The 21792-nt window shown below is 37.0% G+C and overlaps 1 protein-coding gene across 21 annotated transcripts in view; it reads right to left on the reverse strand.

The window, feature by feature from the left end:
- SOX6 (SRY-box transcription factor 6) overlaps window positions 1–21792 on the reverse strand; it is a 378804-nt gene that overhangs the window by 135970 nt on the left and 221042 nt on the right. For all 21 annotated transcript variants that reach the window (XM_087745623.1, XM_087745624.1, XM_087745627.1 and 18 more), the window contains 2 exons: window positions 15138–15310; window positions 11494–11562 (listed from right to left, as the gene is read on the reverse strand). In XM_087745623.1, coding sequence (XP_087601749.1) covers window positions 11494–11562; window positions 15138–15310 — 242 coding nt within the window. The remainder of the gene's footprint in view (window positions 1–11493; window positions 11563–15137; window positions 15311–21792) is intronic.

Consider the following 21792-nt stretch of genomic DNA (forward strand, 5'->3'; position numbering starts at 1 on the left):
ACCATAAGCAAGCATTACCCAGGCTGTTTTTTTCCCTTTGAGCAAAAAATGATCAGAAACTCTGAGCCACTTTATCCACCTACTCTTTACAGATCAAAATGCAAAACGTTGCCGTGAAAACAAGGAAGAATATGCAAAGGTGTTATATGCTATGTATGCCACTGACATAATACTTTAATAGGATATGCTGTAATTTCCTGCAATTAATATCTTAGCAGAGCTATAAAGGCTTTTTTCCAAAATTATACCATTGCGTTTACAACACTAAAATTAATGTTGTGTCAACCTTTCCATTATAAGCCCCCTTTTTCAGAGGTTTATAACTTGGCCGTAAAAATATATTCTGGCCTAAAATGTGGCATGCAAGACTTCCATTTAGAAGCAGCCATTTTGATTAAATAAAAAACATTATTTAATGGCCGTTTCAAGTACGTCTTTTGAATGCCCCACAAAACGCGCAAGGCACCACAAGAAATCTAGGCATTTTTCGAACAAAAAATTATTTTGTTGCCACAATAAGCCACTGTTCAAAGGATGTTTCACAGCCATGGAAGTTGTTCCATATCTGCAGGGAAAATACATGGATTTGGGAAACTACAGACTTCTTCAGTGAGAGTAGTCTCTCCACTTGCCTCTTCCTGTATGACAGTGGCTATACTTCTGGTCAGCAGCTCAACCACATGGGAGACTCAAGCTAGCTGAAATGGTTTTTATTGAGGCAGGATAGTGGGCGAGAGGAACGAACAAATATTTCTGAAGTGGATTCAACTCTGACTAAAAGCTCCATCAGAGTACATTAAGGCAAGTGATAAGCTGACAGAAAGTCACGATAGAAAAGATGATCAAGATGTTAGAGAACCACCCTATGGATTCTGAAACCACAGATTTCACATCTGTCAAATTTCATATAAGAACTGGATCAAGTCACTTAGGAAATTTAACTTAGGTGCTTAAATTAGGAACCTTGTTGTCTAATCAACAGAAGGTAATTCACAGCACCTGGACTGCTTTATATATGGAGTCAAAAGTCCTAATTCAGTCACCCAAATTAGATATCTAAAATTAGATGCCCCCAAATATCTATATGCTTTTTATTCTGCCTCAAAAGAGTGTTGTGAGGATAATACACTTCAGGTTATGAGACACTCAGATATGCAGTTACAGAGATGAGTATCCTGAAAATATATCACCAATAAAATTCAATGAGATGGAAAAGGCAAAGCTAGAAATGTGATAGTAGAGTTCTTCATACAGATCACTCATTGTCAGAGCAAAAAACAAGTGCCATGCCTCCTCCTCTGAGAAAAGTTTGTTTCTATATTTATATTTTATAAATTGCTTTGTCAAATAAGGAATCTCAGTCTGTGCTTAGGCTATTAGGTATACATTACACTATCAACTTTATTTTGTTACCTGTAGCAAGTACCCACACTACTCATTTATCTACCTGATCTAGAGTTTAAACTGACTATATGTTCCTCCAACTGGTTAGTCTCTCATTTACAGAATAAAAATGACTAATACGTTACTTTAAAATAAAGTTCCCTAACTCAGAAGTGCCCTTCCGTACTGTGGGGCAGTGATGTGTCTCAAGATGGATTTCACACTTCACCATCAACTGTGAATTTCTTTGCTTTTATTATTTGGTGTTACAACCTTAATGTTTTCTTAACATACTGTCATTTTGGGTGGGTGAATAAGATGAATTCAGTATTTCATAATGCACCATTGTATGCTGTTTACATCATTTATTTTCTTTTTATTGAATGATTACAAATTTCAATTTAAAATTAATAACATTTTGTGGGAGTTACTGCATGTGAATTAAGTGTGGTGATGTCAGTGCATCCCTCTGGAATTTAAAAGATATTTCACTGTGTTATATCATGTGCCGCACAGTATATCAATTTTTATTTCCCATCCCTCAAGCATGGAATGCACACTGTGTAACTTCTTAGATTCTCAATATAGACATAATTTACCCAAGCTGTGCAAATGCCCAACTTGCTGAAGAAGATATATACAAGATTTATATAAAAGACTAGTTCTTTCAAACAAGCAAAACTTTTGCATACAACACAAGCCACTACATTATCTAATTCTGGGGAGAGAGAGGGTTCTAATGTAACAGACAAAAGGAGATAGGGTGTAAACTGCAGTCATAAACCAGCTTTTCCTTACTTTAACGACAACTTTAAAATTAGATAGGTAAATTCCAGGCAAGGCCATTCACCTTTCCTTAAGAGCTATGCTTTGACATTTTTGCGAGTATCTGGATTAGCTGGTTGCATAAGACAATGAATATTAGAAATATTAATTCACTTTACTTTTACATATATGCCATCAAATGTATACCAAATGTTAAACAGCATCTGGTTTGCTCATTTACTGGTGTGCACATGCTACTACTTTCTTTATGTGAATTCATAATTCCTGAATGCATTCAGAGAGCAATGCATTTACTTCTTCCTTGCTGTCATGACATTAAATATATTTAAAATAAGTTTTTATGCTCAGATTGATTAAGTAATACACTTGCATTCTGGAGCATTCCCACAATTACAACTAAAACATACTTTGATTCTTTAGATCGGGATTTAGTCCATCTGGTAAATTTAAGATTTTACTGTGAGATTTCAAAAAGTACTTTACAATTTCCAAAGAAGGGCAACGAAGTTGGTGAAGGGCCTAGAGCACGTCTTGCGTGGAGCGGCTGAGGGAGCTGGGGTTGTTTAGTCTGGAGAAGAGGAGGCTGAGGGGAGACCTTATTGCTCTCTACAACTACCTGAAAGGAGGCTGTAGTGAGGTGGGGGTTGGTCTCTTCTCCCTAGTAACAAGCGACCGGACAAGAAGAAACAGCCTCAAGCTGCGCCAGGGGAGGTTTAGGTTGGATATTAGGAAAAACTTCTTCACCAAAAGGGTAGTCAGGCATTGGAACAGGCTGCCCAGGGAAGTGGTTGAGTCTCCATCCCTGGAGGTATTTAAAAGACGGGTAGACGTGGTGCTCGAGGACATGGTTTAGTGGTGGACTTGGCAGTGCTAGGTTAATGGTTGGACTCGATCTTAAGGGTCTTTCCAAACCTTAACGATTCTATGATTTATTTGCTAAATGCTTTTTGCCTTTTTATGTAGGGCTGTACTTCATCATTTTCCTCCAAATACCTGCTTCTGCAGACAGAAATTTTGACCTCTGATATCATCACATTCCAGTCTTGCCGGTATATCTGAATATCTGCATAAATCAAGTCATTTCAATACTAACATTCATCAACTATTTTCTTTATTCACTATCTCCTGATGAGTGTGTCAAATAGTGTGTTTTTTGTTTGTTCGTTTTTAAAAAGTAATGCAAATCCTGATTGTTTCCCTTCTTGACCATCACATGGCTGTCAATCACAAAAATCATCACTGAAAAAGTAACTAATTAGAAATGAAAGGCCAATATCTTAAGCAGTTTCTGTCAGTCCTGGGATATGTTTCAATGTAACACTGATGTAAGACCTGAAAAAGAGCTGGTGTGCCCAAAAGGTTGCCTGTTTTTTCCACCAACATCTATTTGTCTAATAAAAGAAATTACATCCCCTAAAACCACTGCCTTATTTATATCTTTGATATTCCAACCACAATACTAATATTGTAAAGTCCTTCCTCATACGAGGTGCTCAGTTCTGCAAAGCCGACTTATGTGAGCAACACGTAGATATACAAGTCATCAAATACTGGCTATGCAAGTATTACTCAAGCAAATAAGACTTCACAGGATCAGCCCTGTTGGTAGGCTGCCAGTTGGCTCAATTTCTGCTCCCAGTTATCCGTTTTAGTTTCTGCACATGCCACTTAGGAAGGAAACTGGTTTTCTGTCCTGGAGCATATACTGCATTATTATTGCATTATTCCAAATATTGCAATATTGCAAATATTACATTATGCAGACGGACAGAGCGGGTGATGCAGACCTGTACTACCAGAGAAATAGCACCGGGGAGGTTCCAAGGGGCGTAATTTTTGTTAAGCTCTTTGGGAGCTAGACCAGGGTGTCTGATCAGCAAGCACCAAGGCTGCCACAGCATCTCGGTCCACACTTGGTTAGAACGGGCAGACCACCAGCTGAGAGTGACCCCTGGGCAGCAGTACAGGTGGGTAGCAAATATTTGCTTGATCCTCTGCTGCTATTCAGGAGCTGGTTATAATCTGCCCCTTAATTAACAGGGCTCAAATCTGAGGCCCTTCTGTAAGCAAAGGCTGTAGAACAAGTGTTTGGGCTCAATAGAATCAATGAGATTTTACCCCCGGCTTTGACAGAGGCATGGGTGAGAACAAGTCCTGAAGCCACTGGTGAGATTGCAATGCAGCATGCCCAGAGCGAACACAGCAACAGTACTTGAACTGGGGAGTATGGATGCCTGCGCCTTCATTTCCAATTTTAAAACAGACGTGGGAGAGGGAAAGTGGGAGGGCAGCTACTATCATTTTCTGCACCAACATGAGCCTGAGAAACAATGACATTTACTTTGGTTTAACTAATTTCCACACATCAGATCATGTTCGGCACCCGTGTGCCAAAGTCCTATTCTTCAAGTCTGTTGAAATATCACTTTCCGAAACATGTGTGCTAACATTTGGCCAACACCACCACAAGATCATTTTATTAACTTGTAGCTCATTTCATAGACTGCTGCTCATGTTGCTAACATATGCTATTCTACCATTTACTGCTCTATAATTAGAGAAGTCATATGAAAGAGATACACAAGGCTTAATTTTTGCATTAAATACAATTTGTTTAGACTTGGGTAGGAGAAATAAAGCTATTTAAAAGAGAAAAAAAAACATATAGTGAATTAGAAAACTGCAAGAAAACTGATTTTACTCTTAGAAGGTCACAGTAAAATTTTTTAAAAACCCACTCCCCCACCTCAAGACTGCATACAGTTTTAAGGATTGTGTTAAGAGTCAAATCCAGAACTACTTTCTGCTTTGCTAGGATAAATCTTGTTTCCAGAGGCTGAGGGCCTCAGGGGCAGAGCAACTAGCAGGATCCTTGCAAATGGGGGACCAAGGTACAAGACCAGAAGCTTAGGAGTAGCACAGGAGGGGTGAACCTTTAGCACAGTGTGTCTTTTTGCTTAGGCCACCACCATGCTGTCATGCCAAAGCATTTTTAGTATGGAAGAGGCTGAATAAAGGATAGGGAGCATCGCTGGAATATTTATTAAAGGGTAGACTGCTGGGAGAAGGTAAGGATCCCACATTGCTTCTCTTCCCACACAGCTAACAGAGAAAATTCCAAGCCAGCCAGCCACAAAGATGGCTTTTGTTGGAAAAAGCTAGCCTGTACTAGACCTTTTGCTTGGGTAATTAATCAAATAAGGACTTTAGAACTCATTAATAAGCCACTATGTAATAATAAATAAAATATGAAACATTTGACTTTGATGTTTAGCATATTTGTCTGTCCTCCATTGGATCACTTTCCGTTTTTGCTAAGGAAGTTATGAGCTGGACAGAAGCTGTGATGCCACGCCTACAGCAGAGGCCCATAAATTTGAATCAATGATTTAGCAGCCAGCTACAAGTTATAGGCACATAACAGCATTTCTCTCTTCCATGTGCACACAACTGCATTGCAGAAGGGAGTTAGATATAGATTTTTTTAACATTGAACTGTTTAGAAAAAAAAGAAAAAAGAGAAAAAAGATACTAATGACAGCAGGGAACTAATTCATAAGCAAACTGGAATTTAAGGGAAATGTATCCTTTCTACTGTAAATTAATAAACTGCAGCTATAGTTTATTAAGCCACCACAATAATTTACATTTTCTACTGCCATAATCTTGACTGCTTATAAATTACGGTAGTTTTACCTATACTTTAATCCAGAAATATCACTATTAAAATGTTTGATGCAGGCTACAGTGCATCTATCATTACTTGTAAAAGTTAATTAGATTAGATAAAAGAAATGATTAGATTTGCATTTTTATCCTGGTTTTAAACTTCCAAAGAAGATCACAACAGTGTGCCTGTGGGCAATTAAAAACAGCATACAGCAGTGAAATATAAAGGCAAAAAAGGTCTGTTTTTCCTGGCTAATTCGTGATTGAAGATACAATTACAAAATATTTTAAGGGTTTGCTGAAGCTGGGGGCTATTCCTAGACTTCTAAGCTTTGTTTATAACTCTCGCTCTCTTTCAAGGGAGTATCTGATCTGCGTACTCTGCCAATAGAAGTATCAAATTGCTTTCAATGGCTTTATTTGGTCCTGTTCAGAGCTTGCTGGAAGGGGATCAGTTTCATGATCAATAAAAAAAAAAAAAAAAAAAAAAAAAAGATGGGGAGAATATTCCCTAGTGCCAGAATAGTAGCATTGCAATTGCTTTTTGCTTGTCAATGCTAAATACAGTTTACAAAGAGAGGCAACCTCAGAGAGCGTAACTGAACTGACAATAACTAGATTCCAGCTTGTGCATTTTCAGCAAGCTCACTGCAAGGAGCTTTAACCTGTCTCCAAAAGGCAATAAATGAAAGGTTCAGCTCTTGAAATTGGAGGTCAGTTACATACTTAATGATAAAGCATATCTTTAAATCTATTTCTACTATTATTATCCTAGCAAAAAATTAATTAACCAGGTCAGGGAGGCCATGAAGGCTAATGTGGAATGTAATTATTCCTGATCTTTAGACATGTACTTCACATAAAGAGATAGTCCTTATTCAGCTCACCAGGTACCAGAATTGTCAGTAGTTAATCATGGATAAGAAGAGAGACTCATTGGTTCAGCCTCTTAAGTTTTAAGTATGATTCAAATGATTCCTATTCAAGGACAGTTTAAATAGTTGTAATTTTTATGTTACTATTCTTTTGTTTGTTTACTATCATAGTAATCATGTTCACCCTTTTTGACTGAAACAGAAAATGCAAGAACATTAATATGAAACTACAACAGCATGAATGTATAGATTAAAACTAGAAAAAAATTACTATTAGGAATAATTTCTAGTGGCTGAATTAAAACAGAATACTTATGAGAGCAGAGGAAGCCAGTTTTTCTATGCAATGGAAATCATAGCGATTCAAACAGAAAACAAAATGCTCTGCAATGGCATTGAGGATAGTACAGAAGAATAAGGTGAATGGAAATAGATGAAAGCAGTTTGGATCAGCTGTCACTGTAATACCCATTGTAAGTTTTTGCAGAAAAGCTCAACAACCAGTGTCCCTTTTAAAGATTTCAGGCACAACTTAGGACTCGCCCTAACAAAGCCTGCCCACCAGAGGAGGAAAGCCCTCAAACTTTCATCCCTTAAATCCATCCCACCCCATCCCATGCCCTGGAGGGAAACCCTGGAGCAACATGCTCCAAGCATTAGTGAAATCCACCCCTTCCTCATCTGGACATGGCGGGGTCAGAAGCAGTCCCCAAGCATAGTCCTGAAAGGACTGAATTCTGGCAATGAGGCACTGAATTCACAGGGATTTCAGAGGCTCAAGCAGTTCTCAGGGTTGGAACCATCCTAGAGATGCAAGCTTTCCATTCTTCCAATGTAGTCTTATCTTCATGATGTACCACCAAATTCCTCCTTTAAACAGCTTTTTCCCGTATCACTAGAGGTTTTCACTTTCACAGCACAGGCTAAGAGATGTCCTTAAGATAGTCTCATTTTGTCCCTTCTACGTTAAGAAGGGATACTTTTTATTAAACAAAAAAGAAATTTCTTTTAAAAAATCCGAATCAACCTGCAGACTGATCTGTGAGCTTTTACTTGCCCTACAGTATTTTCTCAACTTTATTTCCACTAAAAGCAAGGATTTCTCTGCACAGCTTTGCAGAATGAACTTAATTTGGCATACTAGCTTTCCTCCCATCTCTACAGACACCTCTGTAGGAGAGTGTTTATGAACATTATGAACATATGAGCTGAAAAGTAATAATACACTGCATTTATTTGAAATTTTTCATTTAAGATTCTCAAAACGTTACATTTGAATTGAAGGACAGGAAACAATTTGCCAAATTTCAAATAATCAGAGACAGAACTGAGAACAACTCCAGATTCCCATTCCCTTTAGCCAACAGACAAAACTGCTGTCCCCAACATGCACACCCTGAAAGTAACATTAGCTTCACTTAGAAAACATGAGATGATTATGCAGAACATTTAATGACCTCAGTACTCTTGAAATACTTATGTTGTTTTCATATGCTAAGTCTAGCTAATGTTCTCTTCGCTCATAGATTGTTGACAAAATTTTGGAGCTATAAGAAGTGTGGAGTAAGGTGCTTCAGTAAATGGTCTTAAAAACAAAACAAAACAAAAAGTAAATGAAATAAGGTGTTAAAATGATTAAATAAACAAATAATATACAACACAGTGTAAATAATAAATACCAAATAATGAAAATTCTCAGTAAATTAACCCAGTAGGTATCCAGGGAAAGATGTGTTTTATTTAATATGGATTATTTACACTGTTATATGTGGTTGACAGAAATCTTGTAAGCCCCATCTAAAGTCATTTCTAATTGTTTAAATGGTTAAATAAACTGGATGCACTTATTCACATAAATTATTGTTTAAGAATTAACACTGTACCTCAGAAGATGACAGTGGTACACTATGTGTCTCATGTGATGAAAACATTGCATCAGCAATGCCCCACTCCTGCATCCTAGAGAACATACTGTACTTATTTCAAGGAGCTGTGCCATGAATAGGCCCATGCCCAGATGGAACTGGCACCTGTGCTACTTATATTTTGTGATCTCTTCAAAAGGGCAGTGTCAGGGAAGAGTACTATTGTTTTTCCATGCATACAAAGTATAGATAAGAATCCACACCATTTTATATAAGTAATCACTGTTTCCTGAAAAGGGTTGCTCAAGAATGTCTTCAAACAAATTCACCTTCTGAATAAAATCAAGTAAGTTTTTGGGGACGCAGTTCTGAATTCTACCAAGCCCAAAAAACTAAACTGAGAATGTAAATGTTTATTAGAAAATTATTTTTTCCCCTCAAGCCACGGAGAGCGTGATTCACCTCATCTCACTTCAGATCTCTACACTATAGGCATCGGCATCCATATCCTTTATAGTTAATGGAGAGAAACAGCCATTTTAGGGAACAATTCATCTGACATATTTTAAATGTCTACTTTAGGACAAGATGAATTGCATTCTAAAACTATTCACTCTGCTTCTCTCTGTTCACTATAAAAACAGTCTGGATAATTAACTGAGACAGAATCTACACTGCAGTTATCTACTTTTGATATGATGAATTCCACGCAGAGTCACCAGCACAACTTCAGTATCGGTACTGAGGTTTCCTAGGAAGATGCTGGGAGGGGACCTGGGAGAACCTGCACAGGACTGCATCTTTCGCCTGCCTCCTTGTTTACCTCAAGCCCACCTGCAGTCCTTAGTGAGCTACAGGTCTCAACAAACTCCAACACTCGTAATCAATTCAATAGCAACAAACCTATTAAGAACTGCAGAGGTGACTTAGGAACTAACTTCTTTCCCGAGCAACCCCTGGCTAGCAAACCTGCCACAGAATTAAGAAAGAACAAATAAACAAAGAAGAACCACTTGGCTTACAAGCAAATGGACTATGTAAGCTGGTGTTCAGCCTAGGAAACAATCTCCTAACAAACTTCTTTTAGTAATCTCCTCATAAGATCAATGTATGTATGAGATTGCATCTGCCCAACAGGTCTAGTGCTTCATACTCGAGTCAACAATGTTCCTTGGGCAATGAGATACCCACTACCAATCTGGCTAACAAGCTGGGAGAGGAAACAGTCCTCATTGCCTCGAATACCCTGATAAGATTTATGTAAATATAAGGATAAATAAAGAGGCCAAACTAGTGAGGAACTATGGAATAAGAGTAGCTTATACTGGCAAGAATTTTGAAACAAATATAGGGAAGGATCAGCAAGAAATAATTTAGCTCATACGAACAGAACAATCATTAAAACACTCCTTTGTACATATGTTTAGGAAAGGATGTGAAAGAAAACTTGTGGAGGCTTCAGCACTATGTAAGAGGAAAACTGTGAAAGAACAAGAAAATGAACCTGCAACCTATTCTAAAATGAACCTGCAACCTGTTCTAAAACCGCTTTTCCCCAGAGTCAGTGGAAGGGTAAAGCTACTGGAAAGTACTGAGTGAGCTGAAACATAAAGTACCTTTAAACTTTTTACTATAGAGCAGGATACTTCCCAGTAAAACATAGCTACATTCTCCAAATATGAACAAAAATTACCTGGTCATGATTCCTCTTTCTGTGTCTTAATTTTTAAAGGAATTTAAAAAATTAGAAATTTCTCATGCAAATAACTGTTCCGTTTAGCAGATTCAGCTCTGTTTCATGCTTAGTTTTTTTTGCCAAATAAAGATTTTTTTACATGATTCTTTGTTTTTTGAAGATAGACTTGCAAATAACACTTAGAGAAAATGGTGCATTGTTTCCTTTCACTATTCTTACGTCTCTTCCATCCTTTATGTACACCTAACATGAACATGCAGCCTTCCAATAGGCAATGACAATAATGGTGCTTTAAAATTCAATTGTCTCTCTCATCCCAGGTATCAACACATTTATATATATTAATTAAACTCCTTAAAGTGTAACTGAAACTGAATTACAATATTTGCAAAAGCATTTACAAGCATTCTTTTGGGATGAGGGAAGGAAAAACTAGTTTTGGCATCTAGTAACATGGCAATCAGCTGATTAAGGAAAAAAACTGATAGTCCAAGCTTAAAAGAAATGATTGGCAGCACAATCATCTGTCAGACCAAACCAAAATATTTAAATCGAAGAACAGGCCCATGGAAATGCTTTCAAACAAAGTGGGAAGCAGAGAAGGTAATACAGTCACGTCAACAATGCCCCTACCTACATGTGACTCCCTACCCACATCTATTAGCACAAAGTTCAACCAGGTTCTGAGTACAAGTACAGATAACTGAATACCTCCAGAACACTCCCAGATCCACAAAGGTACAGTTACTCCAAAGGCACATGGGACACACATACCTGTGGGTCTTTGTACATGAGCAGACTGATCTCAGGGACTTAGTACTGTCTCAATGTCTATTATCCTATTGTATAGCTGCTTGCTTTAGCTAATGAAATGGAAAACATTCTTCTAACCTTCTTATAAAGCCAATTTTGCCTTAGTAGAATAAGGAATTCTATAAAAAATTATTCACACAAGTCAAAGTGATTGCAGATTTCAGAATTAAATTACAAGATTTAAGAAACAGTTCATAACTTTCAGAAGAAAACTCTGCTTATTAAAGAAAAGCTCTTTCCACCAAAAAGATGTTTGACAATAATTTTCAAAGACACGAAGACCCTCCATAAAGAGCATCTTTACTGAAGCTTGTTAGTAAAGCATGTGGCTGCTTTATTTTAGATCCTTCCCTCTCCATAAATGGAATTTAAGTATAATCAGGAGAGAGCAATAAAACACACTGACCTGAATTTGCTGCTGCAGTAGATTGATTTTGTGCTGTTGTTGCAGAAGTTGTTGCTGTTGTCTTGCAATCTATTAAAAATAAAATTTCCATTAAATTAAAACAGTAATATTGAAACTTCAATATTATGAGTGAAAACCATCTTATTAGCTATTCTTTATTATGTTTTTATTAAGCATAATTTATTTTTTTTAAATGAAAGATACGTTAGAGGTATCGGTATATGTGATGTAAACATTTTAAATTTAAATGCAACATAAAAATCCAATTAGCCAGTAAGAAATATATGTTTTAAGCACTTAGGCCTCAACTCTACAAAGCATAGAAACATGGGTTTAGCTGTGTGCATGTGAATAATCTCATCACTATTCAACAAAGCATTTAAGCCTGTGGTGATCTTTGACTATGATGCATTACTGTTAGCTACAATGGGAATGAAACACATGCTTAAAATGAAGTGCTTTGCTGAATGGGGATGGGATTACTCAGGTGCTTAAGGTTAAACACACATTTTCCTGCTTTGCTGAACTGGAGCCTTAGCTAGTATTTATAGATGTTTCGCTATTCAGTACAAGCTCCTAGGGCAAGCTTCTCTAACTTCGTTCACAATGAGCAGCACATTACTTCTGTTGTATATCTCAAAGTCTTCCTTGGAACTGCTCAAGGAAGTAGGGTCTCATTCTGTGTAAAAGCAGTACCTGATGCTCAGTAACTCATCCTCAGCACAACACTGTGAAATATGTAGATATTCTTACCCTTATTTGGTAGATTCAGTAAGGGATCTGAAGGGTAAAGGTTCACTATTTCACTTCTCTAACATAGATGGAGAGAAGCAATTGTTCAGGGCAGGGAGCAATAAGAGACTAAGGAGAGAGAATCTATCCCAGACACACCCACCCCACCCCACCCCAATTCCCACAAACCATCCAAAATCAGCATGCAAGAGCAGAAGGGAAATAGGATCCGGCCCTCAGACCGCAGAGCTGCCCCTGCAATGGGTAACATGGACTGCAGCTACAGGGGAGAAGCTGCAGGGAGCTGGGGGAACAACTGGACTTCTGCTTTAAAAGGGCAACTGTGCAGCAGACTGAAACAAGGACAAGATTTGTGTTTCCTGGAAACCCCAGCCTCAGCACTTCTGCTACCTTCATTTCTTAAGTATAATTTCCTCTCCTATAAATATTTATCTAGAGCAGGAACCACATAAAACAGCAAGAAGTTGGTGACAAAGGTAGCTTGGTCACTTGGATCCACTGTTTTGGTTTTGGCAAAAACCCTCTTGGTCTCCTCCCCCACCATCTTCCGAGCATGCTTACTCTCTCTGTATAAACAGAGATAGCTAAGTAAAATGTTTTCATGATAAAAGAATTACAGAAACGTAGCAAGGTTGATTTGGAAATAAACAATCCCATAGTTTTAATGCAAACTGTTCAGATTAACTCCTAAGGAATCTGCAGTTACATATTAACAGCTTGTAATTGTGCACACACAGAGATCAAGTCTGTCATTTCTTTAATCTCTTTCTTTGTCACCTGGAAATAGCTCTGTCATTTTTTTTTCACTGCTACAGTTAAAATTCACTTTTGTATGGAAGACCAACACAAAATTCATACATATTTTAAGTCTTGCATATGGCCTCAAAGAGACAAGTTGAGGTCTCTGTGATTCTGGGGCTGGATCAAGGCAAAGTGCCACACAGGAAAGGAATCAAGCAACTATCACAGCCCACTACACTGATGCTTGTAACAGGGATCAAACTCCCTTTATGAGCCTGGCGTTCAAATATTTCTGGATAAATCTCCCAGTAAAGTCAATAAAAATATGGTGAATGAAGACTGAAGCAGCATGCCCTGGTCTGCTCGTGAAAAAGGTAGTTCAAAGAGAGCTAGCTGCCTGTGTGCCCAGGTAACCTAGGGGCAGCTCCTAGGATCTCAGGTCATCTATTGTCAGATCAGTGGTCAGCAGTAGCATCTATGCTTGGAAAAGCAACTCTAATGGTAACTGCGATACAGAGAATATTTAAAAACCTGTGTGAGTGCTTGAGTTACTCTTTGTAATGAGTAACACACCAATTGTGCTATTCCACCTTAGAAGTGTAGTGCTTGTCACTAAAGATAAGCTCTGTCAGGTTTATGTCCACATTGTCCCTGCTGCTAAAATCTCAGTGAAGTAATAAAAAGATTATCATGATATTCAGCTTCAGAAAGGAATTATTTGTAATTTCACATTGAAATCAGACACTGCATGGAGCTACATCATGGGTCATTCTTTCCGAGTGTTGTATCTTTTTTCACAGATACACAGCATCTTATGTCCACAATTGTTTGGAGCTGTTGGTGACCTGGCTGCTACTTAACATAGTAAGCTATAGCCAAGGCAAGGATGAGATCTTTGTTTACATGTGCAAAGGCACTGATCTGCTGGAGTTCAGACTGTTTGTGAACAGCTTTTTGTAGCTGTCTGTACAATATAGTACCATTTGAACAGGCATTTCCTGATGAAAACCAGGAATATACCATGAAGCATCTAATGTCAATGGTTCCTCTTAGATGGAACAGCACTGTGATAGAAAATGTGTCCAATACCCCGCAATGCAATTACCATAGCATAGTCTTGATGTATAGGCTTGACACAGTAAAGTAGGGTACACAAGCACCATGTGGCTCAAATTCTGAATTTTATTTGCCTATCGGTTGAGCTACATGCTCGCTTCATTGAGCATGACAACCTAGTTTTAAGTGTCATTTAATTTTCATTTTGAAATATAATTACAAAGTGTTCACTGTAAGATATCACTCGTCTGCAAATGTGTCAAGATTAATTTGTGCTAGCTTATTCACAAGTGTCAATAGTTAATTACTGTGTCATCTCTGGATGGCTAAATGACATTCTAACTTCTGATTTTTTACAGTGTTCCTTTATGTTATTTTTCCATTAGGGGATGAGTCCATATTCCTACATGTGGGCAAATACTCAAGCACATAAAATACCAGACGTCACAACTCATTAAAATCAACAGAGCATATATTGCTGTATATATCCTATAAAATACATTTAACTGAAAAGATAATTCTAGTAATAATGTCAGATTCCTAAAAACCACACATTAATTTGGATCTGTCTGATCTAATGCCTAGGGGACTAGTTTAAGGGATCACTGTTGTTACACTTTTGTACACTGAGAAAAGGACAGCTCTTTGGACAACTGCATCTTTAAAAAACAAACAAACAAAAAAAACCCACAAGATGAACAAACAAATCAAACCTTACTTGTAGAAGATATTGGAAGGTTTAAGGATGCTTAAGGTTTTTTGTTCAATTATTTTCTTGTCAAAAAGTGAAAGAGTTAAATAATGGTTATAGTCTGGTTTATTTGTAACTCCCAAAATCACATCTCAGTGCAAGAAACAAGAATTGTGAAATCTACCAAATGCCATTTCTTCTAGGAAAGAATTATTTGAATGTCCACACCCACTTGTTTTCTCAGGGTCCTATAATATTTCCTTTTTCTGGAAAAAGATGTGATTTCTGAAGATACTTAAGCTCTTTTATCAAAAAAAGATGAAAGGAAACACCAAGCAGAGCAGTGTTTACGATAAGCATTCTGCATGAAACATTTTCACAGGTTTCTTTCTTGGAGCCTCACCTGTTCTTGCTGTTGGCGAGCAAGGTCCATTTGCTGCCGTTGTTTTTCAATTTGTGAGGCTGCCAGCTTTTTCTGTTCATCATGGGCAGCCAGGAGCTGCTCCCGTAAGCTGATCAGCTGGGTGATCATAGTAGAGAGCTGTCGCTCTTTTTCTGCCAGGCTTTCTGGTGTACCTAAATGTGCAGGAAAGATGTACTGTAAATATGAGATAGACAATAGTTACCAAGCAATATTCACAAAAAAAAATGGCTGAATCATGCTTATTTCAAGTGGCAGCTTGAATATATATTTTGCTAACAAATCCCAAAAGAATCTAGCACATAGCTTTTCTGTGCTCTAAGCACTGGAGGATATAACAAAAATTGGAGCAGAAAAGATATAGAGTATTTCTTCTCTTCTGACAGGAGTAATTAACGATGCACTGTGTACAAATCCCTATATCTTTTCCATCTAAATCTGCCCAGTGTGATAAATACATTCACAGTTTATTAGACATAATTTTCCTTCACTTTATATATTTTGTTGGTTTTTTCCCCAAGTATGTAAAAATGCTAAAAAAAAAATTAAAAGATGCTGTTCAGTGGAAGAAGCAGTTTAATAGTTTATTGATCATTTCTCTAAAATAGCCATATATCTGGTAGGTCATTTGGGTAAATGTAAGCTTTGGTTATGGAATGCGTATTAAAAATAAGCTCTACTTGTCCCTTAGAGAAATGGCTAACCTGAGAAAATGGCTTAAAAATTTTCATTTAACTTTCAAAGTTTACTCTACAGAGAGCACTTAATTAATATGAAACTACGGTACATTTATTCTTTGCACTAATGATGCTTAATGGTCTGTTTATGGGCAAATTGCATGGGTCTCCTAAGTAGAGAGTACAGGGTCCTTTTGCAAATCAATCCAAAAATATCCCATCTTACGTATGAACATATTACTCTGTCACAAATGGCAATGTCAGCTCCTATATTCGAGTCACACACTGCATTTCCTTGTGTAGCATCTCAGACCCACAGCTCTATAAGAGGTAATATAATTACAGTAAGATAACAATTCAGAAATCTTGGAAGAGCATCTGAAAGAGGTTTACAGTTGGAAGTGGGATAAATGAAGCAATTTTATGTTGTACAGGAGAACTGAGAGTTAGAGAAGAAGTGAACCAAATCAAGAACTAGTCAGGTCTGTAATCTGCCGCAATGATATGAGAAGTGGCACAAAAGAGACGGTATTCACATCCTTCCTTTCCTTCACTCACAATAGAGGATTGTGATAAAGAAGTCACAGGACTTTTGAAGAGGGAGAAAATTTGTGAGGAACAGGACCTGGGAGGGAATGGAGAAACTGTCACCAAAATTATGACTCCACCTTCTTCCCAGGAGTAAGATGGATATCTTCTAGGGAAGAGAAGAAAGAAGTTGACAGGTTTCATAAGGAGAGGGAAGACAAAACAGACTCCTGCCAAGCAGGGCACAAACCCAAGATGCTCTGCTACTTACATCATGCTATGATGGGCCCAATGCTGTTCTTAAACAGAATCTTATTTGCAAAAGCAGCATACAAGAAAACCTCTGTTTATGATTGCTTTCTATGGAAAAAAAACACCTGCATGGCTTAAGTCATTCACTCTAAACAAAGCAAACTCCCAGAAACAAAAGGTACCTGTTTCTCTGTACATTTCTTAATTGCATTTAACAACATAAAATACTGAAAATATTCAATATCTTAGCCACTAATAACTATCTTAGTTTTAAAAGAGTCTGCAACAAACCAATGTTTCAGTACCCTGTAATGCCAAATCTTAATTCAGTATACATGTGACACAGGCCTCCGGACAAGGAAAAGTCAGTAACTTCTGTTGTAGTAGAAGTTTTAGAAATGGTTAGCAATTTTCTTAGTCACAAGAAGTATGATGGATGCATGAAGTTAAACCTGAAGGACACTCTACTATTCAGACTAACTTATTGCAAAACCTTAGTGTGATATGTGTGACTGAAGCAATAAAAGAGTTCTGTGCAAAAAGCTGTTTCAAAGCAATAAAAAAAAAAAAAAAAAGATTTTTGAAAGTAAGCTTAGGCAGTAAGCATGTGGCCAGGAAAATATCTACACTGAAGGTACTGCCTTGCCAGGATCCATTAGCTTGTACTGAGCTCCACACTGTTGAGATCAGTTCAATTATCTGCAACTTTGGTATAGACTTACCTTAACCCTCTTAAACTCTATTGTTCAGTCTTGAAGATTTTGCAGCATGTATCAAAGGTCATTTAGGTGCTTTTGAATATGCTATTGTATACTAAAACTCATTTTCACAGAAAAACACTGTTCTGCCAAAGAAAAATTCCCTTGCCCATCATGACTAGAAGAGATCAACCACTCCACCTATTTTAGAAAGCCAATGGGAAGCAACCTGCTGCCTCAGATGATTCTTATTGCCATCCACTGCCACCTGGGAAACCACAGCTTGAGACTTTCACATCTGTCAAGCAGCTTTGGCATTGTAATGCAGGCCCCTGATCTTACAGTCATAAAATATTTTACACACCCAAAGCAGATATTAATCTTCTGCTCCATTTCCATATTATTCTGTATACTTTGTACTTGCTTTATAATACGAGTAGAAAACTACCACAAAGAGTGCCTGCTAAGGCTACAAAATTTGATTGATTTTTTATGATTAGTTAGAGCCATTTGATATAGTTGAAGCAAGTTTATAAGGTCATTTCTTTTTCTTTTTTTTTTTTTTTTGAGTTTTATACAATAACAGGCATAAGTTCTTATTCAGGAATTCATAGTAATTGTTTTTCTTTCCTTTTTCCCCCAAGAGAAACACATCTGAAATGAATGACCCCATTTAAAGTACTCTACTCTTTAATTTGTACTGTGCTATGTAATCGAACAACAGAATAGAACTGATGACCACAAAATGTACACTGTGCTCCTGGAAAATAATGAGACCTCCATGAAGCTGCAAAACACCTAACTGAACACTGCTCAAGACAAGAAAAAGCATAAGATGCAGAATGTTCTTCATGAACGGGGGGAGGGGGGGGGTATAATTTAATTTTAGAGTGGAAAATCCCAACCATTATTTTACAGTTTAAATACCAATAAAAAACAACTTGCTCAGAATGCAGACCAGATTGAGCTGATCTGGCTGGGCCAAGAGAGGTCATCAGTAGCTGTGTGCCATCATCATCTGTTTTGCATCCACTTACTGTAGCAAGCAATGAGATTCCTAAACTCATTACCAGTAAATAAACTTCTGCTGCTGACTAAAAATACCTATAAATAAAATAAAAATATAGCTATCTGTAAAATATATTTGCCATAAAAACAGATAAAACAAAAAGCTTAGTAAAAAATATACAGTAAATATGCCAGCTTCTATAAAATATTATATATCACAACTCGCACTCTGTTATAATCCTATTCTCTTACTCCAAAGACAGCAGTGCATTTTTTTTCCATGGGGTCTTCCTTATCCCCAAAACACATCTGTCTTGAGTTTCTCTCAGATTTGTCAGGTGGATCAGTGCTCCCCAGGGCCTGCTCCATCTGAAGTATTTTAATTTGACTAAACACCTGATTTATTTTATCTCTCCGATGAGAAAGGCAGTTTGTCTTAATAGAGCCTGTCAGCCTACAGTCCCATTCACAGCAATTTACAGGCAGCCAGGGATGCTGGAAGAGTGCTGTGATTCTGTATTTTATCCTCCTCCAGAAAGCACCTAAAAGCAGCTATTCACTGCTACTGCATGTGGCATTTTAGAACTGAATTAGCTTTTTATTCAAGTAACTACACTTGTTGTGAATAGCTTATCTGTAAAATTGCTACATTCACTACTGATTTTATTAACCTTTGGCTCTATCACAAAATGGTCTTCAGTTAGGAAAGACCTTTAAAATTGACACATTTTTCTTAGGGGCCTTTATTTCAGTAACTTCAGATATACTGAATTTGATCCATTGACTCCGTTTACCAGCAGTATTTAAAATTTTGAGTGTTGGTGGGAAGTCAATAGTGTTTAAGGACTTCTTTTTAAAATGAAAATATAACAGTCTTATTAAAAGTTCAGAAAAAATAGTTATTATTTGTGACAGTCCTTTGGTTATATATTCTTGCCTTTGTGTTTATAATCGTAAACTGAAAAATAATTTGGTTGTAGCAATATTTTAATTTTTCCATGTGTGCTTATTGTTTTACCCTTTAGTTTTGTACAGATTTGAGCACAAATTGAGATAAAATGGTCAGACTGAACAGAACTAAGGCATCAAAGAGAACTTTTGAGAAATTCTGGTCATAGGTCAATCTAACCAGGAGTGAGAAAATAAGAAGTAGCTATAAATCTGCTGAAAAAGAGTTCAACTTGTAGTCTAAAATTACATTTAGAAAGAATTTTGCTTGTGGCAAAAACCTACCTTTTAAAACTGATCACAATACTACATGATTTTTGGTACACAATGTAATAGAAAGATCATCGTATAACTTGCAATAGAATGCATTTAATAAAAATCATAAACATCATCTTGCATTTTATCTACCTAGGTTTCTTTAAGCATTGCAAAAAAAGATTAAAAATCTAGTATCCTGTAAGCATTGATACATAATATAACTATAGCTCCTATATTAATCTCTGGTTTACCGCCTTAAAACACTTCTGTTACCTCTTACTACATATTCAGTCTATATATAGATGTACCTGCATGTCAAAAAACACAAGAGGCTTTTCAATGTTAAATTTGGAACTGTCCTTGTGGCAAGTTGTCATGAGATAGAGGCAGAGTAAGGGGAAAAAATAAGCTGGAGTAACAAAAAATAGACTTCTAGACTTACATAGTCTAATTTAAACTAATCTCTTTGACACTCAGCAAAGGAAAACAAGATAAAACCACATATTCTATCAAGTGAATAAAAGACAAAATACTGGAGGCATAAATAAGCCAAAAATTTATAGGCGTGATCCAAAGCTTGCCGAAGTAGGATTCTTAGCTGTGACACTAAATTACTGTGGGTTCTTGAATGTGCTTGCCTTAGTTTCCCAACGTGTACACAAAGTAAAACACTACCAATCAGAGGTTTTTATGCCTGGTTAGTTAATGCTTCTGAAGTGCTTTGAGATCTTTGCATGGAATCTCTACACAGCTGCAAAGTATTATTGGTTCTCTTGAATTCTGTGATTAGTGTAAAGCATGACAAATATCATCCTTGTTTATGCACTGCATCTAAACTAACTTTTGCCCCATATACTTACAGGAAATACAAATTAATAAATCACAAATGATTACTCCTGTTATGTTTTTTAGAATAAACACATAGTGTGACTTTTATGAAATCAAGAGACAGTAATGCAAGAAAGAAATGCAGACTTTGCCAGAAACTAAGAAGGGCTTTAAATCACATAACTGCAGTTCCAAAGTATCATCAACCAAAGCAATTCAACCAACAATCAAAAATGATTTTGAATCAAGTTAAGCAATTTCAGCATTTAAAAAAAAAAAGCCTTTAGGAATCAATTCCTCTGTTAGTTTTTTTTTTTTTTTTATGGACATTGTTTGAAAAGAAAGCAAAAACACAATGCTAGACATAAAAGAAAGTGTGTTTGATCTTAGCTGCCCAGAGATAACCTGGTTAAACCATTCTGTCTAACACGGCAGTCTGCAGCACACATCAGATAGGCTGTGATGTCTCTACTTCACAGGCTCTGTCCAGCATTTAGCATTTACCCTTTTTTGATTGGGTCACCTTTTAAATGCCACAAAATAGGGCAGCAAAAGTCAACAAAAATAAACAGGGAAAACAGAAGAAAGTAACAATCTAATGGAAGGGCTTCGGAGATAAAAGTCACTTTGTGAGGGCTGCCTGACTAAGGAGCCCCCTTGCCATTGCTATAGCATCTAATTTGAGTTCTAACTCCAGCAGCAGTTTAAAAAGCTTTCCACTCCAAAGGGCCCCAAGTGCATCATAAAGATAAAGCATTTCAGTAGAAAACAGACACAAAGACCTCTATTATCTTATCAGTCTTTGGTTACAACAGCTGAACCAATATGACTAAGTTCTGAATGACTTTTTTTTCCCCTTCTTTTTATAACACTAGAATACTGGAATTTCTTTATTTCATGATCAGTTAGCAATTGTTGATGTTCCCATATGCTACTGTCCAGTCTTTAGTCAATAAAAAGTTTTATAAATGCTTCCATTGTGCTTTGTAGCATCCCAGTGCAGAAGGCAGCACAGCAAACATGTCCAGCATGCAAACCACAGCAGATAGCTTCTCTTGTGAAGGTGTGAGATCCCCCCCCCTCCCTTCTGTCTCAAAATGATTCTGTGTTTTAAGCCTTGAGCAAGGAAAAATTAATACCTTATGTCCTTAAACAGGAACAGGAATTAATATTAGAAACTACTGAAAATATTCTGTAGAGAAAAATCTGTTTGTCAGATTTAGAAAAACAAAAAATGGCTTAAATTAGCTATGCTTATGAGACGGATGAAAATACTTTACTGACAATCTGTGGGATTCATCCTAGTTTCACATATACTAAACCTCAGGTGCTTAAGCCATTTCTTAGGTGGGAACAATTTGAAACCAATATGATTCACAGAACAGGAGAGTTTTAGTACAATCCTGAACTTGCCATAGGCCAGACTTTTTCCTAGACTAG

Source organism: Nipponia nippon, unplaced genomic scaffold, assembly GCF_047370975.1.
Source record: "Nipponia nippon isolate SJK-2023a ecotype South Korea unplaced genomic scaffold, ASM4737097v1 scaffold_10, whole genome shotgun sequence".
NCBI classification, from domain to species: Eukaryota; Metazoa; Chordata; class Aves; order Pelecaniformes; family Threskiornithidae; genus Nipponia; species Nipponia nippon.